Source organism: Macaca fascicularis, chromosome 16 (assembly GCF_037993035.2).
Source record: "Macaca fascicularis isolate 582-1 chromosome 16, T2T-MFA8v1.1".
NCBI lineage: Eukaryota > Metazoa > Chordata > Mammalia > Primates > Cercopithecidae > Macaca > Macaca fascicularis.
In genome coordinates this window covers 81857187-81879626 of record NC_088390.1, presented here as the reverse complement: position 1 = coordinate 81879626, position 22440 = coordinate 81857187, and the positions used below count along the sequence as shown (strand labels likewise).

The 22440-nt window shown below is 49.8% G+C and overlaps 1 protein-coding gene across 50 annotated transcripts in view; it reads right to left on the bottom strand.

Annotated features, from left to right (window-relative positions):
* Positions 1–22440, bottom strand: part of TMEM94 (transmembrane protein 94) — an 88798-nt gene that overhangs the window by 18979 nt on the left and 47379 nt on the right. For 37 of the 50 annotated variants that reach the window (XM_045376692.2, XM_074020410.1, XM_074020418.1 and 34 more), the window contains exon 2: positions 9446–9575. In XM_045376692.2, the coding sequence (XP_045232627.2) occupies positions 9446–9469 (24 nt within the window). In that variant the 5' untranslated portion in view covers positions 9470–9575. Of the gene's footprint in view, positions 1–4812; positions 5056–9445; positions 9576–22440 lie in introns of those variants that run through there. The other 13 variants (XM_045376695.2, XM_045376696.2, XM_015438837.3 and 10 more) reach the window with 2 other exon arrangements.

Genomic DNA, 22440 nt, shown 5'->3' with positions numbered 1-22440 from the left:
CCCTAATCCTGCTCTCCACAGTGGCTTTGGGGGATTAGAAAGATAAGAGCTGCCTCTTCCCAGAGGGGATAAACTGGTTATTTCAGCTCAGAAAGAAATGGCCTTCCGGGCGGGGGCCTCACACCCCCACATGGGTAAATACTGTGCTCCAACGCACCCATCCGCCTTTGGAAAGGATCCTGAGGCCTCCCAAAGAGGCCATAGGCCAGGGCAAATGAATGCCTGTACCTGTCCTACTGCCTCCCGGAGCTCCTGACATGGAGGGAAGGAACGCTTAAGGGAGGGTTGTAAGGGAGGAAGAGAAACAGGAAGAGGAGACGATAGGCCTTCTCCTGTCTGTGGGCATGAATGTCTGTTCCTTCCACCCCAGGGAAGACGAGGATCTAGGAGACAGACGCTGTACACTGAGACCCCAGGCCTCCAGTGCCTTCCCCGCAGGCTCAGCCTTCTGAGCTTCCTCACCACAGAGATGGATGTGAGTGTTCCCAGGACGGAATGACCCATGCCTGGGCCTGGCCTCCAGACATGATCAAGTGAGAAACTTACTGGAGGCAGGAAGAGCTGGCCTGCAGAGGGGGAAGGCTGTCCACCCAAGACATGGAGACTGGGAGGGAGAAAGAGAGGAAGGACCAGGCAACTGTACACGGCTGGGAAGATGCTCGGCCTGGAATGAGGACCACACTCAGGAAGGTGACAATTTCCAGCAAGGCAGAGAAAAGGCTAAGAGGAGTAGTCAGAGAGCCAGGGAGGTGTCCCTCCTCTGGTCAGGCCTGAAGATCTTGGACATTCATCGATTCCCGTGGGCCACATGGTAGCTGTCCTGACACCCGCTGCCTCATTCCAAGCAGCCAGGACCTCCTCACCCAGCCTGGCCATCATCTGCTCTCTTGCTGTCTCTACCCCAGGTACCTTGAAGCTGTGCTCTGCTCCCCTCCAGGTGTGGGAGGTATGGGCCAGAGGGTGGCAGATGCTCCCGGGCAGGGCGCCTGCAGAGCTGTCTGTGTGCATCTGCCCCCGCATGTTATGTCTGGCCAGGGACACCAGCTCCAGACTGGTGATTAAAGACAGCACAGTAGAGGAAAAATAAGCCATTCTGTAATTACATGCCGCCCAAAGGAAGCGCTTGCCTGCACAGGCCAGCCCTGCGGTGGGGACCTAGCGTTCTGGGCCAGTCTGCTCTTTGCGGCCTTCAACTGAGCTTATCCAACTGCCCAGATGTTCACCTTCCTCTCCAGCAGGGGGTCTGAGTTAAGGGTCAAGTCACTGCTCTCTCTTGCTCGTTTTTTTTTTTTTTTTTTCCTTTGAGACAGGGTCTTGCTCTGTTGCCCAGGATGGATGGAGTACACTGGCACCATCTTGGCTCCCTGCAGCCCCCATCTTCTGGGCTCAAGCAATTCTCCCACCTCAGTTTCCAAGCAGCTGAGACCACAGATGTGTACCACCATGCCCAGCTAGGGGTTTTTTTAGTGTTTTTTTTGAGACGGTCTCACTCCTGTCGCCCAGGTTGGAATGTAGTGGTGCCATCAGAGCTCACTGCAGCCTTGACTTCCCAGGCTCAGGTAATTCTCCCACCTCAGCCTTCCAAGTAGCTGGGACTATAGGTGATGCCAAGACACCCAGCTAATTGTTTGTAATTTTAGTAGAGATGGTGTTTCGCCATGTTGCCCAGGCTGGTCCTGAGCTCCTGGGTTCAAGCAATCCTCCCGCCTCCCATAGTGCTGGGATTACAGGCGTGAACCACCATGCCTGGCCTGCTTTCTTACTCATTGTACCTCAGCTTTGACATGTGACATAAGAGCAGAAGACCTTCATACTTTTGGAAGGAAGTTCAGAATGGGTTGGTGGGTGATTGGGCTCTGCCAGCCTTTCCCAAAGCATGGAGTTAGGCTGGGTACCCAATGTGCCTGGGCACCAATGGCAGGGCATAGCAAAGGAACAGGCACAGTTCTTATTATCTGAGAAACAGAAATCCAGGTTGACACACACAAGCTGAGATCGCCTTTTCTTGACTCCTGGGGCCAAGATGGCTGAGAAAAAATCTAACCTGGCTTTAAGTACCCAAAGGTGACATGAGATTCTCAGAGCTTCCCACATACTAAAAACTCCCACCATGCCAAGGAGAAGGGAGGTCCTGCTTCTCAAATTACACGGATGCTTTTCAGGCAGCACTAACCCCATTCCACTGTTTTCACTGCTCAGGCTTAACTGGAGCAAGAGGAGAAAATAACACGGCTCTAAGGAAGTCCTGACTCAGGAGAGGCAGGCAGCAAACGCCCATCACAGGGCTTGCTCTCTGTGTTCTTTTTTTTTTTTTTTTTCTGAGACGGAGTCTCGCTCTGTCGCCCAGGCTGGAGTGCAGTGGTGCGATCTCGGCTCACTGCGAGCTCCGCCTCCAGGGTTCACGCCATTCTCCTGCCTCAGCCTCCCAAGTAGCTGGGACTACAGGCGCCTGCCGCCATGCCCGGCTGATTTTTTGCATTTTTAGTAGAGACGGAGTTTCACCGTGTTAGCCAGGATGGTCTCAATCTCCTGACCTTGTGATCCACCCGCCTCGGCCTCCCAAAGTGCTGGGATTACAGGCATGAGCCACCACGCCCGGCCAGCTCTCTGTGTTCTATCATCAAAGGGGGACGCTGGCAGGGCGTGGGGATTTGGAGGAACAGCAGGGTGGTGAAAGAATTCTATCCATCAAATCAGAACCACAAGGAGTCTGCCACTGAACAGGCCCAGCTCTGGAGGTCTGAAGCTGAGCACCTGGATAGACTAAGGCACTTTGGATAGCTGACACACCTGAGCTCTCCTGTGCCGCTTCCATCAGGTTTATCAGGTGACCCAGAGCCCGAAACCCCCAAGCCCCAGGCCCTCTCCCCTTTCCTTTTTTTCTTTTTGTTTTTCTTTTTTTTAAGATGGAGTTGGCCAGGTGCGGTGGCTCACGCCTGTAATCCTAGCACTTTGGGAGGCTGAGACAGGCAGATCACGAGGTCAGGAGATCAAGACCATCCTGGCTAACACGGTGAAACCCCGTCTCTACTAAAAATACAAAAAATTAGCCAGGCGGCCGGGCGCGGTGGCTCAAGCCTGTAATCCCAGCACTTTGGGAGGCCGAGACGGGCGGATCACGAGGTCAGAAGATCAAAACCATCCTGGCTAACACGGTGAAACCCCGTCTCTATTAAGAAATACAAAAAACTAGCCGGGCGAGGTGGCGGGCGCCTGTAGTCCCAGCTACTCGGGAGGCTGAGGCCGGAGAATGGCGTGAACCCGGGAGGCGGAGCTTGCAGTGAACTGAGATCCGGCCACTGCACTCCAGCCTGGGCGACAGAGCGAGACTCCGTCTCAAAAAAAAAAAAAAAAAAAAAAAAATTAGCCAGGCATTGTGGCAGGGGCCTGTATTCCCAGCTACTTGGGAGGCTGAGGCAGGAGAATGGCATAAACCCGGAAGGTGGAGCTTGCAGTGAGCCAAGATCACACCACTGCACTCTAGCCTGGGCGACAGAAAGAGACTCCATCTCAAAAAAAGAAAAGAAAAAAGAAAAAGGAAAAAAAAAAGATGGAGTCTCACTATGTTGCCCAGGCTGGAGTGCAGTGGCGCAATGGCTCACCACAACCTCCTCCTCCTGGGTTCAAGCGATTCTCCTGCCTCAGCCTCCACAGTAGCTGGGACTAAAGGCATGAGCCACCATGTGCAGCTAAGTTTTGTATTTTTAGTTAAGACAGGGTTTCACTATGTTGGCCAGGCTGGTCTCGAACTCCTGACCTCGTGATCCGCTCACCTTGGCCTCCCAAAGTGCTGGAAATTCAGGTATAAGCCACTGCACCCGGCCGCCCTGTCCCCTTTCAGAGCTCCTGCATGGTGTTCTGGGCACAGCAGCTGCTCTCCTTTCTACTCCAGCTGTCTCAGGAGCAACAGAATCAAGGTCCCCTAGGCTCAAGTAGACAGGTTATGAATTTAGACCTTGACCTTCAGCCTTGACAACAGCAGATAACTACTAATTAGAACTGGCTGGCTGGGCATGGTGGCTCATGCCTGTAACCCCAACACTTTGGGAGGCTGAGGCGGGTGGATCGCTTGAGCCCAGGAGTTCGAGACCAGCCTGGGCAACATAGTGAAACTCCATCTCAAGCCTGGCCCCCTCTCTGGGTCCCCACTATTGTCGTCAGTGCAGGTATGGAAGGGACACAAAGCTGGACTCCACACAATGCCCGAATCACGGAAGCAGAGATTCAGCCACTACACACTCTTCTGAGTTGAGCCAGACACAGATGGACTCTGTCTGCAGCCAGGCAAATCAGAGCCTCGAGCAGAGCTGCTTCCTCCTCTTCCTGGCTCATGCTGACCTTAACACTTTCACCCACATTCTTCCCTACCTCCTGTAGCCATCAGGACCTAGGAAAAAATCCTCCCCACCCTGTTGGCTTTTGTCTTAGTTCCCCACGTGGTTCTTCATTGTGCCTTCAAAATGCCTTCATTGGCCCTGAGGAGGGATGACATCCTGGCCCTGAGCTACTGTCACCTGTGCATGGAAACCCAGGTCCTCACATGCCTTGGCAGGGTATCCCCTGGGAGGCTTGGGTCCAGTCCTGCTCTGGGTGACTCAGGCACCTGGCTGGCAGCTCCCCAGGCACATTGGCCTTCTGGCTCTCATTCCCAGTCCCCTTCCCAGGTCCCGGCTACCCATGCTCATTCAAGCAGCCTCCCATTTTGCATTGTCTTCAGGACGCTCACAGCAACCGCTAACCCAAAGACTCCCACACAAAGCAGAGAACACAGCATTTTAAAGAGAAGCATAAAAGCCCCGCCAGCATACTCACTTTGTTGCCTTTGCCCTGATGGGGCATCCATAGCTCTGCCTGCTTGAAGAGCATGGGCCAGAGCCTGAGCCACAAGCAGTCAGCTGCAAGAACTTCCAACACCTCCCTCAAGGCGGGGAGGGTGAAGAGAGAGAGCGAGAAGACGAGAGAAGAGATGGAGACAGCTGAGAGTGTGTGAGCAAGGAGCCGGGTGCTGCGGAGAATCGGCGCAGCAGAGCAGAGCTTCAATCTGCTGATTAATTCAGCCTATTTCTAGTCACGCTGCAGATTCAGGGAGGGAGGAGGAGGCAGCAGCCCTGGAAGGGCGGGAGGGAGGGGAGGAGAGGAAAGAGAAGGAGGGAGGAAACAGGAGCATTGAGAAGAGAAAGTTTGTCCGATGCGCTGCCAGATGTCCAGGAGCTTGGCCTGCTCTTCAGAGGAGGCCACTGCGGGGTGAGCTGAGGGGCACCATGCAGCTAGGATATGGACAGACAGAGGGACAGATGGAGGAGAAACTGCCCCTGTCCCAGAAACCTGAAGACAACTGCCAGTATCAAGGGGAACCCTGGGACACACAAATCCCAGCTCTCTTCCCAAATGACCTGTCCTTTGTCCCCAAGTCACTGGGTGAGCCCATCATCCACAAGAACCCCCCAAATCACATGACGACTCCCCAGCATGGAGCCAAGCCAACAGCCCTTTCCATAGTTACAGCTGCAGGAAGGAGGGGAGAGGGGACTTGTGGGTTATTAATAGCAGCACATCCTGTGTGGAGGGGGACGGGATGGACTGGCCTCTGAGAAGACTCAAGCAGTGACTTCTAGGAAGGCAAAGCCCAAGGCCAGGCAGCTGGTAGAAGGAAGGATCCAGTAGGGAAGGAAGAGCCAGCCCAAAGGGCCTCTGAAGACTCCAATACCTTCCTGCCAGGTAGCATGGACACCCTAACAGCCATGCAGGGAAGAGCTGGGCCAGCAGCCGGTGATGCCCCAATACATTCAGACATACCTGCCCAAGTGCTGCTGGGCCCATGAGGCTGCCCAGGAATGCCCAGGCCCTGCATCCCTGAGGCAGAGAGGAGGCCAGATACCTGGAGCTCCTGCCTCAGCACGTGCCAGAGCATCAGGCAGAGCCTAAGTCACTCGTGGCTCCAGGGGCATCATTCAGGGACCTCGAGTTTGACATACGGGATGCTCACAGCACAGACACCCTGAGTGAAGGAGGGGCCAAGGCATGAGGAGTGGATGAGATACTTCTCTGCCTAAAGCCATCCTTATAATGGGGTTACACACCCTAGGGGAGAAGAAACAGTCTCACAGGTTCCAGAGCTGGAGAGTGTGAGCTGGAGCCTGAGCATGTTTCTCCAGGGCCCTCCGTTTCCTAGACGACACCATCTCAAGCTGCAGGGAAGAAGGAGCCTCAGCAGCCCAAGCCAGCCTCCCCATTCCCTTTCATGAGCGCAGCTCCCTGTGGGGCCCCCAAACAGAGTGCTGAGTGAGAACAGAAGGGAGGGCCCAGGCAGTCCAGAGGTTAAGAACAGGAAGACTCCATGGAGAGCAGGAAAGGTTGTCAGTGGGGGTCAGCTTCCATGCCAGCCACTGTGAGGATGCTGCTGCTCTGCAATCTGGCTGTAGCCAAAGAGAAAGACTCCTGTCCCCTCTCTCCTGTTCCTGAGGCACTGCTCGGGTGGGAGCTACAAGTCCGCAAACACTGTCCCTTCTATGTGACAGGCCCCAGCAAGAATAGCACACAGGGACTAGCCTACCTGCTGTGCAGGCCCCAGTGCAGCCCTCTCAGGGCCCTGCCACCCTTCCTACACTGCCTACCTCAGCAAATGGAGAAGGGAGCCCTGCACCCAAGCAGCAGGAACCCAGGCCATCACTGCTACAGCAGGGCCACTGTGGGCTGGAGGACTGAGGACAGGGGTGAGGGCTTTGAAGGAGACAGAACTGATGGATCAGAAGCAGAGAATCATCTCTGAGCCAAACCGCTCCTGGGCTAAGCCTGGGGACGACCCTCTTACCATCAATAACCACTATGCCAGCCCTTCCAAAGCCTACTCCTCCAAGACACGCTCTGTTTTTTTTTTTTTTTTTTTTTTTTTTTTTTTTTAAGAGATTCTGCTCTGTCCCCCAGGCTGGAGTGCAGTGGTGTGATCCCAATCTTGGCTCATTGCAACCTCCGCCTCCCAGGTTCAAGAGATTCTCCTGCCCTAGCCTCCCAAATAGCTGGGATTACAGGCAGACACTACCATGCCCAACTAATTTTTGTATTTTTAGTAGAGACAGGGTTTCACCATGTTGGCCAGGCTGGTCTCAAACTCCTGACCTCAGGTGATCCACCTGCCTCGGCCTCCCAAAGTGCTGGGATTACAGGCATAAGACACCGTACCCAGCTGAGATTATCTTTATAAGTCCATTTATACAACTCACAAGTTACCTCAGCTAGAGGCCCTACTAGGTCCTATTACTTTACTGCTTGTACTATCCATTTTGTTTGTTGTTGTTTTGAGACAGAGTCTTGTTCTGTCGCCCAGGCTGGAGTGCAGTAGTTCAATCTCTGCTCACTGCAACCTTTGCCTCTTGGGTTCAAGCGATTCTCCTGCCTCAGCCTCCCAAGTAGCTGGGATTAGTGGCACGTGCCACCACGCCCAGCTAATTTTTGTATTTTTAGTAGAGACGGGGTTTTACCATGTTGGCCAGGCGGGTCTCGAACCCCTGGTCTCAAATGATCTGCCTACCTTGGCCTCCCAAAGTGCTGAGATTACAGACGTGAGCCACTGTGCCCAGCCTGCTCGTACTATCACTTCCTCTACTAGACAATAAGCCTCTCTAAGCCAGGGGCCACCTCCCTGGTGCCTAAAGCTCTGCCAACCCAAAGCTGCCATTCCATAGTATGGTGACTGCCAGTGATGACTGAAAATGCTTTCCAGGTCAGGGGTCACCTATCCAGAAAGAGGAGGAGGACAAAGAGAAACCCTCCAGGAAAAATGGCCCCTGAGAGCTATCCAGCTGGGTCCTCAAGTCTTCTCCCTCAGGCTGGAGAGAGAAGCCAGCCCCTCCATACAGAACTTTATTTCTCCCATACACTAGGCACTAGTGTTCAGTGGTTCTGGCTGGAACCAGAAGACAATACCATCCTCTGTTTTGGGGGCATTCAGCCTCACCCAGGCAGGCCACCACATTACATAACAGCAGAGCCTCTGGGGATGTGCTCCTTGGAACTGAGCAGCGCAGAGCCCTTGCGGCTGTTTGCAGGGGACGACCCTCTTACCATCAGTGACCACTATGCCAGCCCCTCCAAAGCCACTCCTCCAAGACACCTTCTGATCTTATTCCCAGCTAGGAGAGAGGCAAGTGTAGCTTTCCCTCTGTGCCAATCACTGCTAGGGTAGATATCTGCCGAGCACCCAGAGGTGGCTGTGAACAGGAAGCCAAGCACACCTGCTTCAAATTCAATTCCAGAAGCCTATTGCACAGCTGGTCCAGAGACACAGGAGGCCTGGAGCTGAACAGGAAGCAGTCAGCCAGCCCGGTGCCAGCAGACGCCCAGGGAGTGAGCCCACAGCCCCCTCTCCAGACCTTCCCAAGATCTCCCTGGAAGGAAGATCACTATTCAGAAGTTCAGGTCAATAAATATGTACTAAGCCCTTGCTACATGCCAGGCTCGGTGCTGTGAGCTAGGGATACTGAGATGAAGTGGAAGAGATGAGTTATTTCCATAGAATAGTGAGTACAATGGTGGAGGTGCTCTGAATGCTGAAAGGAAGGACCTCTGGAAGGAAGGAGGACTTAAGTGGAGAAGATGATGCCAAAAGTGGGTCTTGAAGGAAGAACAGAAGTTTCCAGGAAAAGGGGTGGGAAGCATTTTAGAGTAATTACTAGTGCTAAAGTCAAAGCAGGGAGGCTAGGACCACCAAATCCACGGGCAGGAGCAGGATTCTGGAGGGCTCTGCACACACTACAGGTTAAGTAGGTCGTGTGGAACCAGTGACCAGTTTTGTGGCAGCCATGTGGAGGCTGATGAGCAGAGACAGAAAGATCTATTAGGAAGGGGTGGCAGAAGTTGGCAAGAGACAAAAGGACTTCCTCTGGGGCAGCCTTTGTCAAGGGAGAAGAGTTTTCTGATTGACAACTCTACCTCCATCCAAAGATGGTATACATAGAACCTGGGCCAAGCCAGGCTGGGAGGAGAAGACCGATTTTATGGATGGCCTGGGCCACCTGGCTGCTCACCACCAGCTGATTAGGCAGCTGTGTTTGGAGTCTGATTGGGGAGCTCTTCCCTAACCACAGAGAGGGTGCCCAACAGCCCTCAGCACAGCTCAGCAGGTTAGGACATTGCCCTAGCAAAGGGCAAACAAACTAAATTACACACCCCTGGGCAAGAAGTGGAAGACTGGCTTGGAGCCAAACTAAATCAGAAACCCTGGTCCCATGCGGTTAATAGGTCCACCTTCATCCTTTATTCATAGCTCCGTGAGTCTGTGCTTTCCAGCCGAGAGGTCACAGTTGCATCCCCCAAGACTCAGAGCCATGCCTCCTCCCTCAACTTTTGCTTAAAGCCCCCAGTTAAGGACCTCCCAGGCAAAAACAAGTAGGGAGAGTTCAACAGAGACACACAGACAATACCTATAAGGTAATAGGATATGGCCTACCAGGTGCTTCTCCTTCAGGTCCATGGGCCAAGAGTACTGCAGGCATGCCCAGATGAATGTGGTCACCCCCAAAAGGAAGTCTCCTCCCCAGCATGTACAAATCCCGGTGAGTCTGTCACGGTCCCAACATCTGGGGAAAAAGAAGAAAGAAATCACCCAGGTTGCTGGAACAGGCAGCTACTGTGAAACACAACAGTATCTGTTTTTTTTTTTTTTTGAGACGGAGTCTCGCTCTATTGCTCAGGCTGGAGTACAGTGGCAAGATCTCGGCTCACTACAAACTCTGTCTCTTGGGTTCAAGCGATTCTCTTGCTTCAGCTTCCAAGTAGCTGGGATTATAGGTGTGTGTCACCACGCCCAGCTAATGTTGTATTTTTCAGTAGAGACAGGGTTTTGCCATGTTAGCCAGGCTGGTCTCCAACTCCTGACCTCAAGTGATCTTCCCGCCTCAGCCTCCCAACATAACAGTATCATCTAAACCACAGCATGGTACGTGGAAAAGAGCGAGACTCACTGACCAACAGACGGGGTCAGCCCTGTCGAGCAGCAGTCAGCTCTGGATGAATTCCACTCTCTGAGCCCAGGAGGGAGAGGGCCACAGAGAGGATTCTGGAGGGGTACAAACTCTCTCTCTTTTACCCTTCATTTTCTCTTTTTTTGGAGACGGAGTCTCACTCTGTCACCCAGGCTGGAGTGCTGTGGCCCAATCTTGGCTCACTGCAACCTCCGCCTCCTGGGTTCAAGCAATTCCCTGCCTCAGCCTCCTGAGTAGCTGGGACTACAGGCACCTGCCACCACGCCCGGCTAATTTTTGTATTTTTAGTAAGGATGGGGTTTCACCATTTTGGTCAGTCTGGTCTTGAACTCCTGACCTCGTGATCCACCCACCTCAGACTCCCAAAGTGCTGGAATTACAGGCATGAGCCACTGTGCCCGGCCTTCATTTTCTTTCTTTCTTTTTTTTTTTTTTTTTTGAGATGGAGTCTTGCTCTGTCACCCAGGCTGGAGTGCAGTGGCACAATCTCAGCTCACTGCAAGCTCCGCCTCCCAGGTTCATGCCTCTCCGGCCTCAGCCTCCCGAGTAGCTGGGACTACAGGTGCCCGCCACCACGCCATGCTAATTTTTTGTATTTTTAGTAGAGACAAGGTTTCACCGTGTTAGCCAGGATGGCCTCGATCTCCTGACCTCATGATCCGCCCGCCTCGGCCTCCCAAAGTGCTGGGATTACAGGCGTGAGCCACCGCACCCGCCCATTTTCTCTATTATTAGTATTATTATTTTGAGATGGAGTCTTGCTTTCTTGCCCAGGCTGGAGTGCAGTGGCGTGACCTTTGCTTACTGCAACCTCCACCTCCTGGGCTCAAGTGACTCTCCTGTCTCAGCCTCTCAAGTAGCTGGGATTACAGGCATGCACTAGCATCCCCGGCTAATTTTTGTATTTTTAGTTGAGACAGGGTTTCACCATGTTGGTCAGGCTGGTCTTGAACTCCTGACCTCAAGTGATCCACCTGCCTCAGCCTCTCAAAGTGCTGGGATTACAGGCATGAGCTACCATGCCCAGGCTATTATTATTTTTTAAAATTCTGTGTGGAGAAGGGGTCTTGCTATGTTGCCCAGGTTGGTCTTAACCTCCTAGACTCAAGCAATGCTCCCCACCTCAGCCTCTTAAAGTTCCGCGACTACAGGCTACAGGCGTGAATCACTGTGCCCAGCCTCAACCTTCATTTTCAAAGGCACACTGTGTTTTGTTCCATATGTACTCTGTTTATCACTGAATTACAGCATGCAGGAAAAGCCTTGGTTTATTGGCTTTTTTTTTTGTTTGTTTGAGACGGAGTTTCACCCTTATTGCCCAGGATGGAGCGCAATGGCATGATCTCAGCTCACTGCAACCTCTGCCTCCCGGGTTCAAGCGATTCTCCTGCCTCAGACTCCTGAGTAGCTAGGATTACAGGCATATGCCACCACGCCCAGCTAATTTTTGTATTTTTAGCAGAGACGGGGTTTCACCATGTTGGTCAGGCTGGTCTCCAACTCCCAACCTCAGGTGATCCACCCACCTCAGCCTCCCAAAGGGTTTATTGGCATTTTTATTATTACTACTTTTTTGGTAGAGATTGGGTCTTGCTATGTTGCCCAGGCTGGTCATGAACTCCTGACCTCAAGTGATCTGCCTGCCTCGGCCTCCCAAAGTGCTGGGATTTCAGGCATGAGCCACTGCACCCAGCCAGCATTTTGAAAATTTAGGGTTAAGGCCGAGCACAGTGGCTCACGCCTGTAATCCCAGCACTTTGGGAGGCCAAGGCAGGCAGATCACTTGAGGTCAGGAGTTCCAGAGCAGCCTGGCCAACATGGTGAAACCCCATCTCTACTAAAAATACAAAAATTAGCCAGGCGTGGTGGTGGGCACCTATAATCCCAGTTACTCAGAAGGCTAAGGCAGGAGAATCACTTGAACCTGGGAGGCAGAAGTTGCAGTGAGTTGAGATTGTGCCACTGCACTCCAATCGGGCGACAGAGTGAGACTTGGTCTCAAAAAAAAAAAAAAAAAAATTAGGGTTAAGGTTAGTCTTAACATCAAGTGAAATCTAGATATGCAAGTTGGATAATCAGCGGGCAGCTGGGACAGCAGCAGGGTGGACGTCCACTGCGTCCCCAGAACGCAGTGGCAGCCCAATTTGACAACAGGTCTGACAAAAGCGGGCCTGCTTACCTGGAAAATGAGGTTAGCTCTACCTCCCCACCTACCCTCACCAGCCCCCACCCTCCCGCCCTGGCAGCCATCACAACTCTAATGATCTCGGACCAGGGTGTGTTTGAGCAAAGAGTGACACTGAGTATTCTGGTTTGATGCCAAGCGACTCCTCTTGGAGAAAGCACTAACCTAACGACTAGGACAGTTTTTTGGGGGCCAGCAGCAAGCCTTGTCAAGGGTACCAGGCAGAAACCCAGGAGAACTGACCCAGAAAAAAGCTGTCAAGAAACAATAAAAGCTGTGTCCGGAGGACCCAACCAGAAGTCCCCAGTTCTACCGCCAGCTCCACTCCAAAACCCCGTCCAATTCCTCTCAAGGTGGCACCCATGCTGGTGCCCCAGGCTGAGCAACCAAGTCTGTCCCACCTCTGCCTTTGAAAACTGAGCCAGCCTCAAAGGCTCAGATACAGACAGGGACGCTGGAAGTGGCCTTGCAATGCAGTGACATTCAGTCTTTGGCAGCCAACTGAAATGGGATCCTGAGGGACCAAAGCCACTCCTCCCCAAGGCCACTGTCTGACTCAGGCTGCCCCAGTCCTGTTTACGACTGCAGCTTGAGGTCCCCATGGCACCCCATCCCAGCAGGGGCTGGATGAGATCGTTGCCACACAGGGAAAAGCACCAGGAGCCAGATGGGGACTGTGCCTGTTAACTCCTTCTGCCAACGCTAGAAAAGCAAAATCACTCTGTGGCCAGCTGGAACCACAGCAGTACAGAGAGGGCAGCCAGGAACAGGACATTTTTCTAAGAGTCTCTGTTTTCCCATCATTCCATACATGGGATTCTGGGAGACAGCCATTCTTAACTGTCTGATCTGAAACCAGTAGCCGGGTCCTTAAAGGGCCAGTTCTGCTCCTAGTCCACTGTGAAAACAAGCACAGGATTCAAAGCCAAATATCCCTGGGTTCAAATCCTAGCTCCAGTTTGTCTTGAACGCCAGTGGCCTTGACAAATTATTTGTCCCTCTGAGCCTCTTTGTTCATAGAATGGAAATGACAATACCTATTTCACAGAGGAGCTATAGAATTATGAAAAATAGTATATGCTGGGGATCTAGTATAATATTTGACATATAGTAGGTACTCAATAGACAACTGCCATTACTATCAGCAGCAAGCAAAAAATATGAACCAAGTGCCACTTAGGTGAAGAATAAGGACTCAAAAGCAAGGTGGAAGAAAAACAAATGGATGGCATAATGATGGGAAAGAAATAAGTGAAACTGTCTTTATTTGCAGAAGACAAGATCAACTGTATATGGAGAAAATACTAAGGAATCTACAAATAAGATACTAAAACAAATAAGGGTGCAAAGTTGTAGGATATAAGGTCAAAATACAAAATATAAATATATTTCTATATACTATAATCAAATGTCAGAAAATAAAAATTTTAATATCATTTATAACAGTATAAAAACAGCATGGCCGGGCACGGTGGCTCACACCTATAATCCCAGCACTTTGGGAGGCTGAGGTGGGTGGATCACCTGAGGACAGGAGTTCCACACCAGCCTGGCCAACATGGTGAAACCCCATCTCTACTAAAAATACAAAAATTAGCCAGGCGTGGTTGTGGGTGCCTGTAATCCCAGATACTTGGGAGGCTGAGGCAGAAGAATCACTTGAACCCCGGAGGCAGTGAGCCGAGATCACGCCATTGCACTCCAGCCTGGGTGACAAGAACAAAACTCAGTCTCGGCCGGGCGCGGTGGCTCAAGCCTGTAATCCCAGCACTTTGGGAGGCCGAGACGGGCGGATCACGAGGTCAGGAGATCGAGACCATCCTGGCTAACACGGTGAAACCCCGTCTCTACTAAAAAATACAAAAAACTAGCCGGGCGAGGTGGCGGGCGCCTGTAGTCCCAGCTACTCGGGAGGCTGAGGCAGGAGAATGGCGTAAACCCGGGAGGCGGAGCTTGCAGTGAGCCGAGATCGCGCCACTGCACTCCAGCCTGGGTGACAGAGCCAGACTCCGTCTCCAAAAAAAAAAAAAAAACTCAGTCTCAAAAAAAAAAACCTTTAAATTATTCTAATAAAAATATATGTAAGACCTGTACACTGCTGAGAAAAATTAAAGAAGACTTAAATAAATGGGGAAATATACAATGTTCATGGATTGGAAGGCTCAGTATTAAGATGACAATTATCCCCTGATTTATAGATTTAATACAATCTTTTTTTTTATTCCCCTTCTCGTTGCCCAGGCTAGAGTGCAATGGCACAATCTCAGCTCACTGCAACCTCTGCCTCCTGGGTTCAAGTGACTCTCCTGCCTCAGCCTCCCGAGTAGCTGAGATTATAGGTGCCCACCACCATGCCTGGCTAATTTTTTGTTTTTTGTATTTGTAGAGATGGGGTTTCACCATGTTGGCCAGGCTGGTCTTGAACTCCTGACCCCAGGTGATCCATCTGCCTCAGCCTCCCAAAGTGCTGGGATTACAGGTGTGAGTCACCGCACCCAGCCTCTCAATACAATCTTAATCAAAGTCCCAGCTGGGACTTCCATAGAAATTGGCAAGCTGATTCTAAAATTTGCATGGAAAGATAAAGAACCTAGAATAGGCAAAACAATTTTGAAAAGAGAAACAAATTCTGTGGACTTACACTACCTGATTTGAAGATTCAACATACAGCTACAGTAATCAAAACATGTGGTACTGATACAAGGAGAGGCATACAAATCAGTGGGACAGAACAGAGTAGTACTAGATTCACACATATTGACCCTTACTTCATACCATATACAAAAATTAACTTAAAATGGATCACACATCTAAACATAAAGGTTACATCTATAACACTTCCAGAAGAAAATATGCAGGAGGGGTGGGGACAGGAATCTTTGTAACTTGGGATAAGCAAAGATTTCTTAAAACACAAAAAACATAAACCATAAAAGAAAGCAACTTTAGCCAGGTCTGGTGGAGCACGCCTGTAGTCCTAACTGCTTGGGAGGCTGAGGTAGGGGAATCACTTGAGCCCAGGAGTTGAAGGTTACAGTGAACTATGATTGTGCCACTTCACTACAGTCTAGGCAACAGAGTGAGACCCTGCCTCTAAAAAACAAATAAATAAAAGGAAACAACTGATAAATTATTCCATAAAAATAAAAAAAATTTCCACTCTTCAAAACGTGCCATAAAGAAATTGAGGCTAGGCATAGTAGCTCCTGCCTATAATCCGAGCACTTTGGAAGGCTGAGGCAGACAGATCACTTGAGGCCAAGAGTTCGAGTCTAGCCTGAGCAACATAGCAAAATCACGTCTCAAAAAGCAAAAGTAGTTTTGAAGTCTTTGGGATTTAAAAAAAAATGATTATTTTATATATATATGTGTGTGTGTGTGTGTGTGTGTGTGTGTAATTCTTTTTTTTTTTTTTTTTTTTTTTTTTGAGACGGAGTCTGGCTCTGTTGCCCGGGCTGGAGTGCAGTGGCCGGATCTTAGCTCACTGCAAGCTCCGCCTCCCGGGTTTACGCCATTCTCCTGTCTCAGCCTCCCGAGTACCTGGGACTACAGGCGCTGCCACCTCGCCCGGCTAGTTTTTTTTATTTTTAGTAGAGACAGAGTTTCACCGTGTTAGCCAGGATGGTCTCGATCTCCTGACCTCGTGATCCGCCCGTCTCGGCCTCCCAAAGTGCTGGGATTACAGGCTTGAGCCACCGCGCCCGGCCGTGTGTGTGTAATTCTTACGGCTCAGTAACAAGACCAACAACCCAATTTTAAAATGAGCAAAGATTTCAGCCAAGCATGGTGGTACACATCTGCAGTCCTAGATACTTGGGAGGCTGAGGCAGGAGGATCACTTGAGCTCAAGAGTTGGAGGTTGCAGTGAGCCATGATCTCGCCACTGCACTCCAGCCTGGGCAACAAAGTGAGACCTTGTCTTAATAAATAAATAAATAAAACAAACAAACAGGCAGAGATTTGAACAGACTTTTCACAAGATATACAAACAGCCAATATGAATATGAAAAGATGGTCAATAACATTAATCATTAGGGAAACAAAAATTAAAACCACAATGAGAAGGCCAGGCATGGTGGCTCAAGCCTGTAATTTCAGCACTTTGGGAGGCTGACGGGGGAGGATGACTTGAGGCCAAGAGTTGGAGACTAGCCTGGGCAACATACCAAGACCCTGTCTTACAAAAAAATTTAAAACCACAATGAAAGACCAATATACACCCATCAGAATGACTAAAATGAAAAAGACTGAGAATATGGCTGAGGCAGGAGGATCTTGAGACCAGGAGTTCAAGGCTGCAGGGAGCTATGATCACGCCACTGCACTCCAGCCTGGGAAACAGAATGAGACCTTGTCTCTAACAACAACAACAAAAAGAGCCGGGTGCAGTGGCTCATCCCTGTAATCCCGGCACTTTGGGAAGCCAAGGTGGGTGGATCCCCTGAGGTCGGGAGTTTGAGACCAGACTGACCAACATGGAGAAACCCCGTCTCCACTAAAAATACAAAAATCAGCCTGGCGTGGTGGCGCACGCCTGTAGTCCCAGCTACTTGGGAGGCTGAGGCAGGAGAATCGCTTGAACCCAGAAGGCGGAGGTTGCAGTGAGCCAAGATCACGCCATTGCACTCCAGCCTGGGCAACAAGAGCGAAACTCCGTCTCAAAAAAAAGAAAGAAAGAAAGAAAATGAAAAAATACACAGGGATAAGGGGCCAAAATGGAGAGGCTCTGAGGAGTCACTGAAGAGTCTGGGTTTCTGAGTAGGCCACAGGTTTGTTTGTTTTTTTGAGACAGGGTCTCACCCTATTGCCCAGGCTAGAGTACGGTGGTGCAATCACAGCTCATTGCACCTCAACTTCCCAGGCTCAAGTGATCCTCCCACCTCAGCCTCCCGAGTAGCTAGGATCACAGGTATGTGCTACTACGCCTGACAATTTTTTTTCTGGAGACAGGGTCTATGTTACCCAGGCTGTTAGCAGTATTTTAAGAGGGTAGAACATGGATCAGAGGGAAAAGGAAAGAAATTTTAGGCAGAAGAGTTAGAAGAAAATGACGATAATCTTGGTTTGCCATGCCAAGTATCTAGACAAAGGTGGCAATAGTAGCCATGAAAACAAAGGGGTGGATGCTTCCTGATGCCAAGCTCAGAAACAAGGTCAAAAAGAACTAAGGGCTGGGCACGGTGGCTCATGCCTGTAATCCCAGCACTTTGGGAGGCCAAGGTGGGCGGATCATGAGGTCAGGAGGTCGAGACTATCCTGGCTAACATGGTGAAACCACATCTCTACTAAAAATACAAAAAATTAGCCGGGCGTGGTGGCGGGCACCTGTAGTCCCAGCTACTCGGGAGGCTGAGGCAGGAGAATGGCGTGAACCCGGGAGGCGGAGCTTGCAGTGAGCTGAGATCGTGCCACTGAACTCCAGCCTGGGCAAGAGAGCAAGACTCCGTCTCCAAAAAAAAAAAAACCAAAAGAACTAAGTGGGAGCCCAAGGCTCAGATTGAGGGCAAGATGAGGAGTTGGCTGTCCTTCTAATCCCTTCAAAGACAAACTTCATTAGCTGTGCTTGTACGCTAGCCATGCCCAACACACAAAAAATACAGTTTGGTGGATTTGTATTCAGTTTAATGGTGGTGCCCACAGGGTACTAATTGATAGATCTGTGTTAAGCTGGAGGGAAATTTTTAATAGCAAGCTGTAGAATTCTATCCTTGGTGGCATTATAGTCAATATTTTTATCAATGACTTGGGTGAGGAAACAGATGGTATGCTAATCAAATTCTTGGATAGCATAAACCTGGAAAGGAGATCAAAGTCAAAATCCAAGAAGCTCTCAACAGGCTGAAGTGATGGGCCAAATCAAATGGGTTCAGTTTAACTGGAAAAAATATTAAGTCCTGCACTTAGGTTCAAAAACTACTGTATAAAACTACCACAAATGGATTAATTAGATGCAATTTCAATATGAGTGTGTGCTCACTCAAAGTTCATTCACATTTAGGCTGCATTAATAGATATCCCGTGTCCCTAACAAGAAATGAGGAAGTCTGATTTCTGTACATATCAGAGAACACCTGGAATATTTTGTTCAGTTGTACATCACACACTTTAAGAAGGACACTAACAAAACTGGAAGGCCTTCAGAGACCAGCAACCAGGTTGGAGAAACCAAGACATGAGAAATGGCAGAAAGAACTGAAGATGCTTAGCTAGTACACCAAAAACACATTTTGGGTGCAAGCAGGGCTAGAAAGGTATCATGGCTATAAGCAGTGAGAAGGGTCAGGCTTACTTTGGGAGGCCCCAAAACAGGAACTAGGATGCTATAAGAGCTAGACTGACTTCAAATGTACAGTATCTATTTCTATATAGTTTAAACTGTATATATATTTTTTTTCCTTTTTTTTCTTTTGGAGACAGATTCTCATTCTGCTGCCCAGGCTGGAGTGCAGTGGCACGATCATGGCTCACTGGAACTGCAGTCTCAAACTCCTGGGCTCTAACAATCTTTCCACTTCAGCCTCCCAAGCAGCTGGGACTACAGACACATGCCACCATGACCAGTTGCTTTTTTTTTTTTTTTTTTTTTTTTTTGTAGAAACAAGGTCTTGCTATGTTGCCCAGACTGGTCTAGAACTCTGGGGCTCAAGCAAATCCTCCCACCTCAGCCTCCCAAAGTGCTGGAATTACAGATGTGAGCCACTGAGTCAAGCCTAGAACTTACATTTTTCTTTTTAAAAAAAATATATATAGAGAGAGAGAGATGGGGTCTCACTATGTTAACCAGGCTTGTCTTGAAGCGATTTTCCCATCTCGGCCTCCCAGAGTGCTGGGATTACAGGTGTGAGCCACCATGGCCAGCCTTAGAACTGTGTTTTTTTTGTTTTTTTTTTGGTTTTTTTGTTTTTTTTTTTGAGACAGAGTCTTGCTCTGTCCCCCTGGCTGGAGTGCAGTGGCACTATCTCGGCTCACTGCAAGCTCCGCCTCCCGGGATCATGCCATTCTCCTGCCTCAGCCTCCCGAGTAGCTGGGACTACAGGCGCCCGCCACCGCGCCCAGCTAATCTTTTTGTATTTTAGTAGAGACGGGGTTTCACCGTGTTAGCCAGGATGGTCTCGATCTCCTGACCTTGTGATCCGCCCGCCTCGGCCACCCAAAGTGCTGGGATTACAAGCATAAGCCACCGCGCCCGGCCAGAACTGCGTATTTTTAAAAATGGAACAGGCTGCCCTGTGAAGCCATGAGCTCCCCACCACTAGAGGGAACCAAGCAGAGCCTGAGAAATTATGGAGACAATTAATACATGAGGTAGAGATTAGGAAGACAGTTCTAACCCTGAGAGAATGTGAAACCAAGAAATCCAATGGTTTCTCCATATGCAAAGATGCTCAACTCTGCATATAAGAGACATTCAGGCCAGGTGTGGTGGCTCATGCCTGTAATCCCAGCACTTTGGGAGGCCGAGGCGGGCAGATCACGAGGCCAAGAGATCAAGACCATCCCGGCCAATATGATGAAATCCCGTCTCTACCAAAAATACAAAAATTGGCCAGGCGCGGTGGCTCACGCCTGTAATCCCAGCACTTTGGGAGGCCAAGGTGGGCAGATCACGAGGTCAGGAGATCGAGACCATCCTGGCTAACATGGTGAAACCCCGTCTCTACTAAAAATACAAAAAACTAGCCGGGCGTGGTGGCGGGCGCCTGTAGTCCCAGCTACTCAGGAGGCTGAGGCAGGAGAATGGCGTGAACCCAGGAGGTGGAGCTTGCAGTGAGCCCAGATTGTGCCACTGCACTCCAGCCCAGGCAACAGAGCGAGATTCCATCTCAAAACAAACAAACAAAAAAACACACAAAAAAACAAAAATCAGCAGGCCTGGTGGCGCGTGCCTGTAGTCCCAGCTCCTTGGGAGACTTAGGCAGGAGAATTGCTTGAGCCCAGGAGGCAGAGGTTGCAGTGAGCCGAGATCACGCCACTACACTCCAGCCAGGCGATGGAGCAAGATTCCATCTCAAAAAAAAAAAAAAAAAAAAAAGACATTCAAATCAGACTACGCCAAGATAACAAAATTGGAAGACTTTCACCACCTAACTTCAAGCCTTATAAAGCTACAGTAATTAAAGCAATGTGGAGCCAGGCATGGTAGCTCACGCCTGTAATCCCAGCACTTTGGGACGCCAAGGCAGGCAGATCACTTGAGGTCAGGAGTTCAAGACCAGCCTGGCCAACCTGGTGAAACCCTGTCTCTACTGCAAATACAAAAAATTAGCTGGGCATGGTAGTGTGCACCTGTAATTCCAGCTACTTGGAGGCAAGGCAAGAGGATCCCTTGAACCCAGGAGGTGGAGGTTGCAGTGAGCTGAGATCGTACCACTGCACTCCAGCCTAGGCAACAGAACGAGACTCTGTCTCAAAACAACAACAACAATGATAAAGCAATGTCGTATTATAGCCTGGCATTAGACAGTAGCAGACAGAAATAGATTCAGGAATATATGTTTAAGTGACTTTTGAGAAAGATGAAAGACAATTCAGTGGAGACAGGATAGTCTTTTCAACAAATGGTGCTGAACAATTAAATATTCACATGCAAAAAAAAAAAAAAGAACTTGGAAATATTGCTTGTACCATATACAAAAATTAACTCAAAATGGATCATAGACCTAAATGTAAAATGGTAAAACTTATATAGGAGATAGGAAAAAGTCTTTGTGACTGTGGGTTACATTTCTTTCTTTCTTTTATTTTTTTTTCTTTTTTGAGATGGAGTCTTGCTCTGTCGCTAGGCTGGAGTGCAGTGGCATGATCTCGCCTCACTGCAAGCTCCGCCTCCTGGGTTCAGGCCATTCTCCTGCCTCAGCCTCCCAAGTAGCTGGGACTGCAGGTGCCTGCCACCACGCCCGGCTAATATTTAGTAGAGAGAGGGTTTCACCGTGTTAGCCAGAATGGTCTCTATCTCCTGACCTCGTGATCCACCCACCTCGGCCTCCCAAAGTGCTGGCATTACAGGCGCGAGCCACCGCGTCCAGCCTACTGTGAGTCACATTTCTTAGATTCAGTACCAAAAGCATAACCCACAAAAGGAAAAATTAATAAATTGGAACTGAGTGGCTAGGGAATGGTTGGGAGCAGGAAGGAGAATTTTTACTATAGACACTTTTTAAAAAAAATTCTGGCCGGGCGCGGTGGCTCAAGCCTGTAATCCCAGCACTTTGGGAGGCCGAAACGGGCAGATCACGAGGTCAGGAGATCGAGACCACCTTGGCTAACACGGTGAAACCCCGTCTCTACTAAAAAATTCAAAAAACTAGCCGGGCGAGGTGGCGGGCGCCTGTAGTCCCAGCTACTCGAGAGGCTGAGGCAGAATGGTGTAAACCCGGGAGGCGGAGCTTGCAGTGAGCTGAGATCCGGCCACTGCACTCCAGCCTGGGCGACAGAGCAAGACTCCATCTCAAAAAAAAAAAAAATTCTTTTTTATACTTTTTCCTGCCCTTGCATACACATACTTTTGTGCCTTTTGATTTTCAAATCATGTGACTGTATCCAATATATCTTTAAAAGATCAGCAACTTCAGGCTGCACGCGGTGGCTCATGCCTGTAATCCCAGCACTTTGGGAGGCTGACGCAGGTGGATCACCTGGGGTCAGGAGTTCAAGATCAGCCTGGCCAACATGGTGAAACCCCGGCTCTACTAAAAATACAAAAATTAGCCAGACGCGGTGGTGTGCGCCTGTAATCCCAGCTACTCGGGAGGCTGAGACAGAATTGCTTGAACCTGGGAGGCAGAGATTGCAGTAAGTTGAGATCACACCACTGCACTCCAGACTAGGATAGAGCAAAACTCTGTCTCAAAACAAAACAAAACAAAAGCCAATCGCAAAAGGACAAATGTTATATGATTCCTCTTATATGAGGTTTCTAAAATAGTCAAATCACAGAGACAGAAAGTAGAAAGACAGTTGCCAGGGGGTGGGAGCAGGGGGAAATGGGGAGTTAAATGTTTAACGGGGACAGAGTTTCAGTTTGGGAAAGTAAGAACGTTCTGGAAAAGGATGGTGATGAGGGTTGCACAACAATGCAAACGTACTTAATGTCGCAGAAGTGGTTATAATGGAAAATATTATACTGTGTATTTTTTTCCATAATTTTAAAAATTCAGCAACTTCTGGCAGGACACGGTGGCTCATGCCTGTAACTCCAGCACTTTGGGAGGCCGAGGTAGGCAGATCCCTTGAGCACAGGAGTTTGAGACCAGCCTGGGCAACAGGGCAAGAACC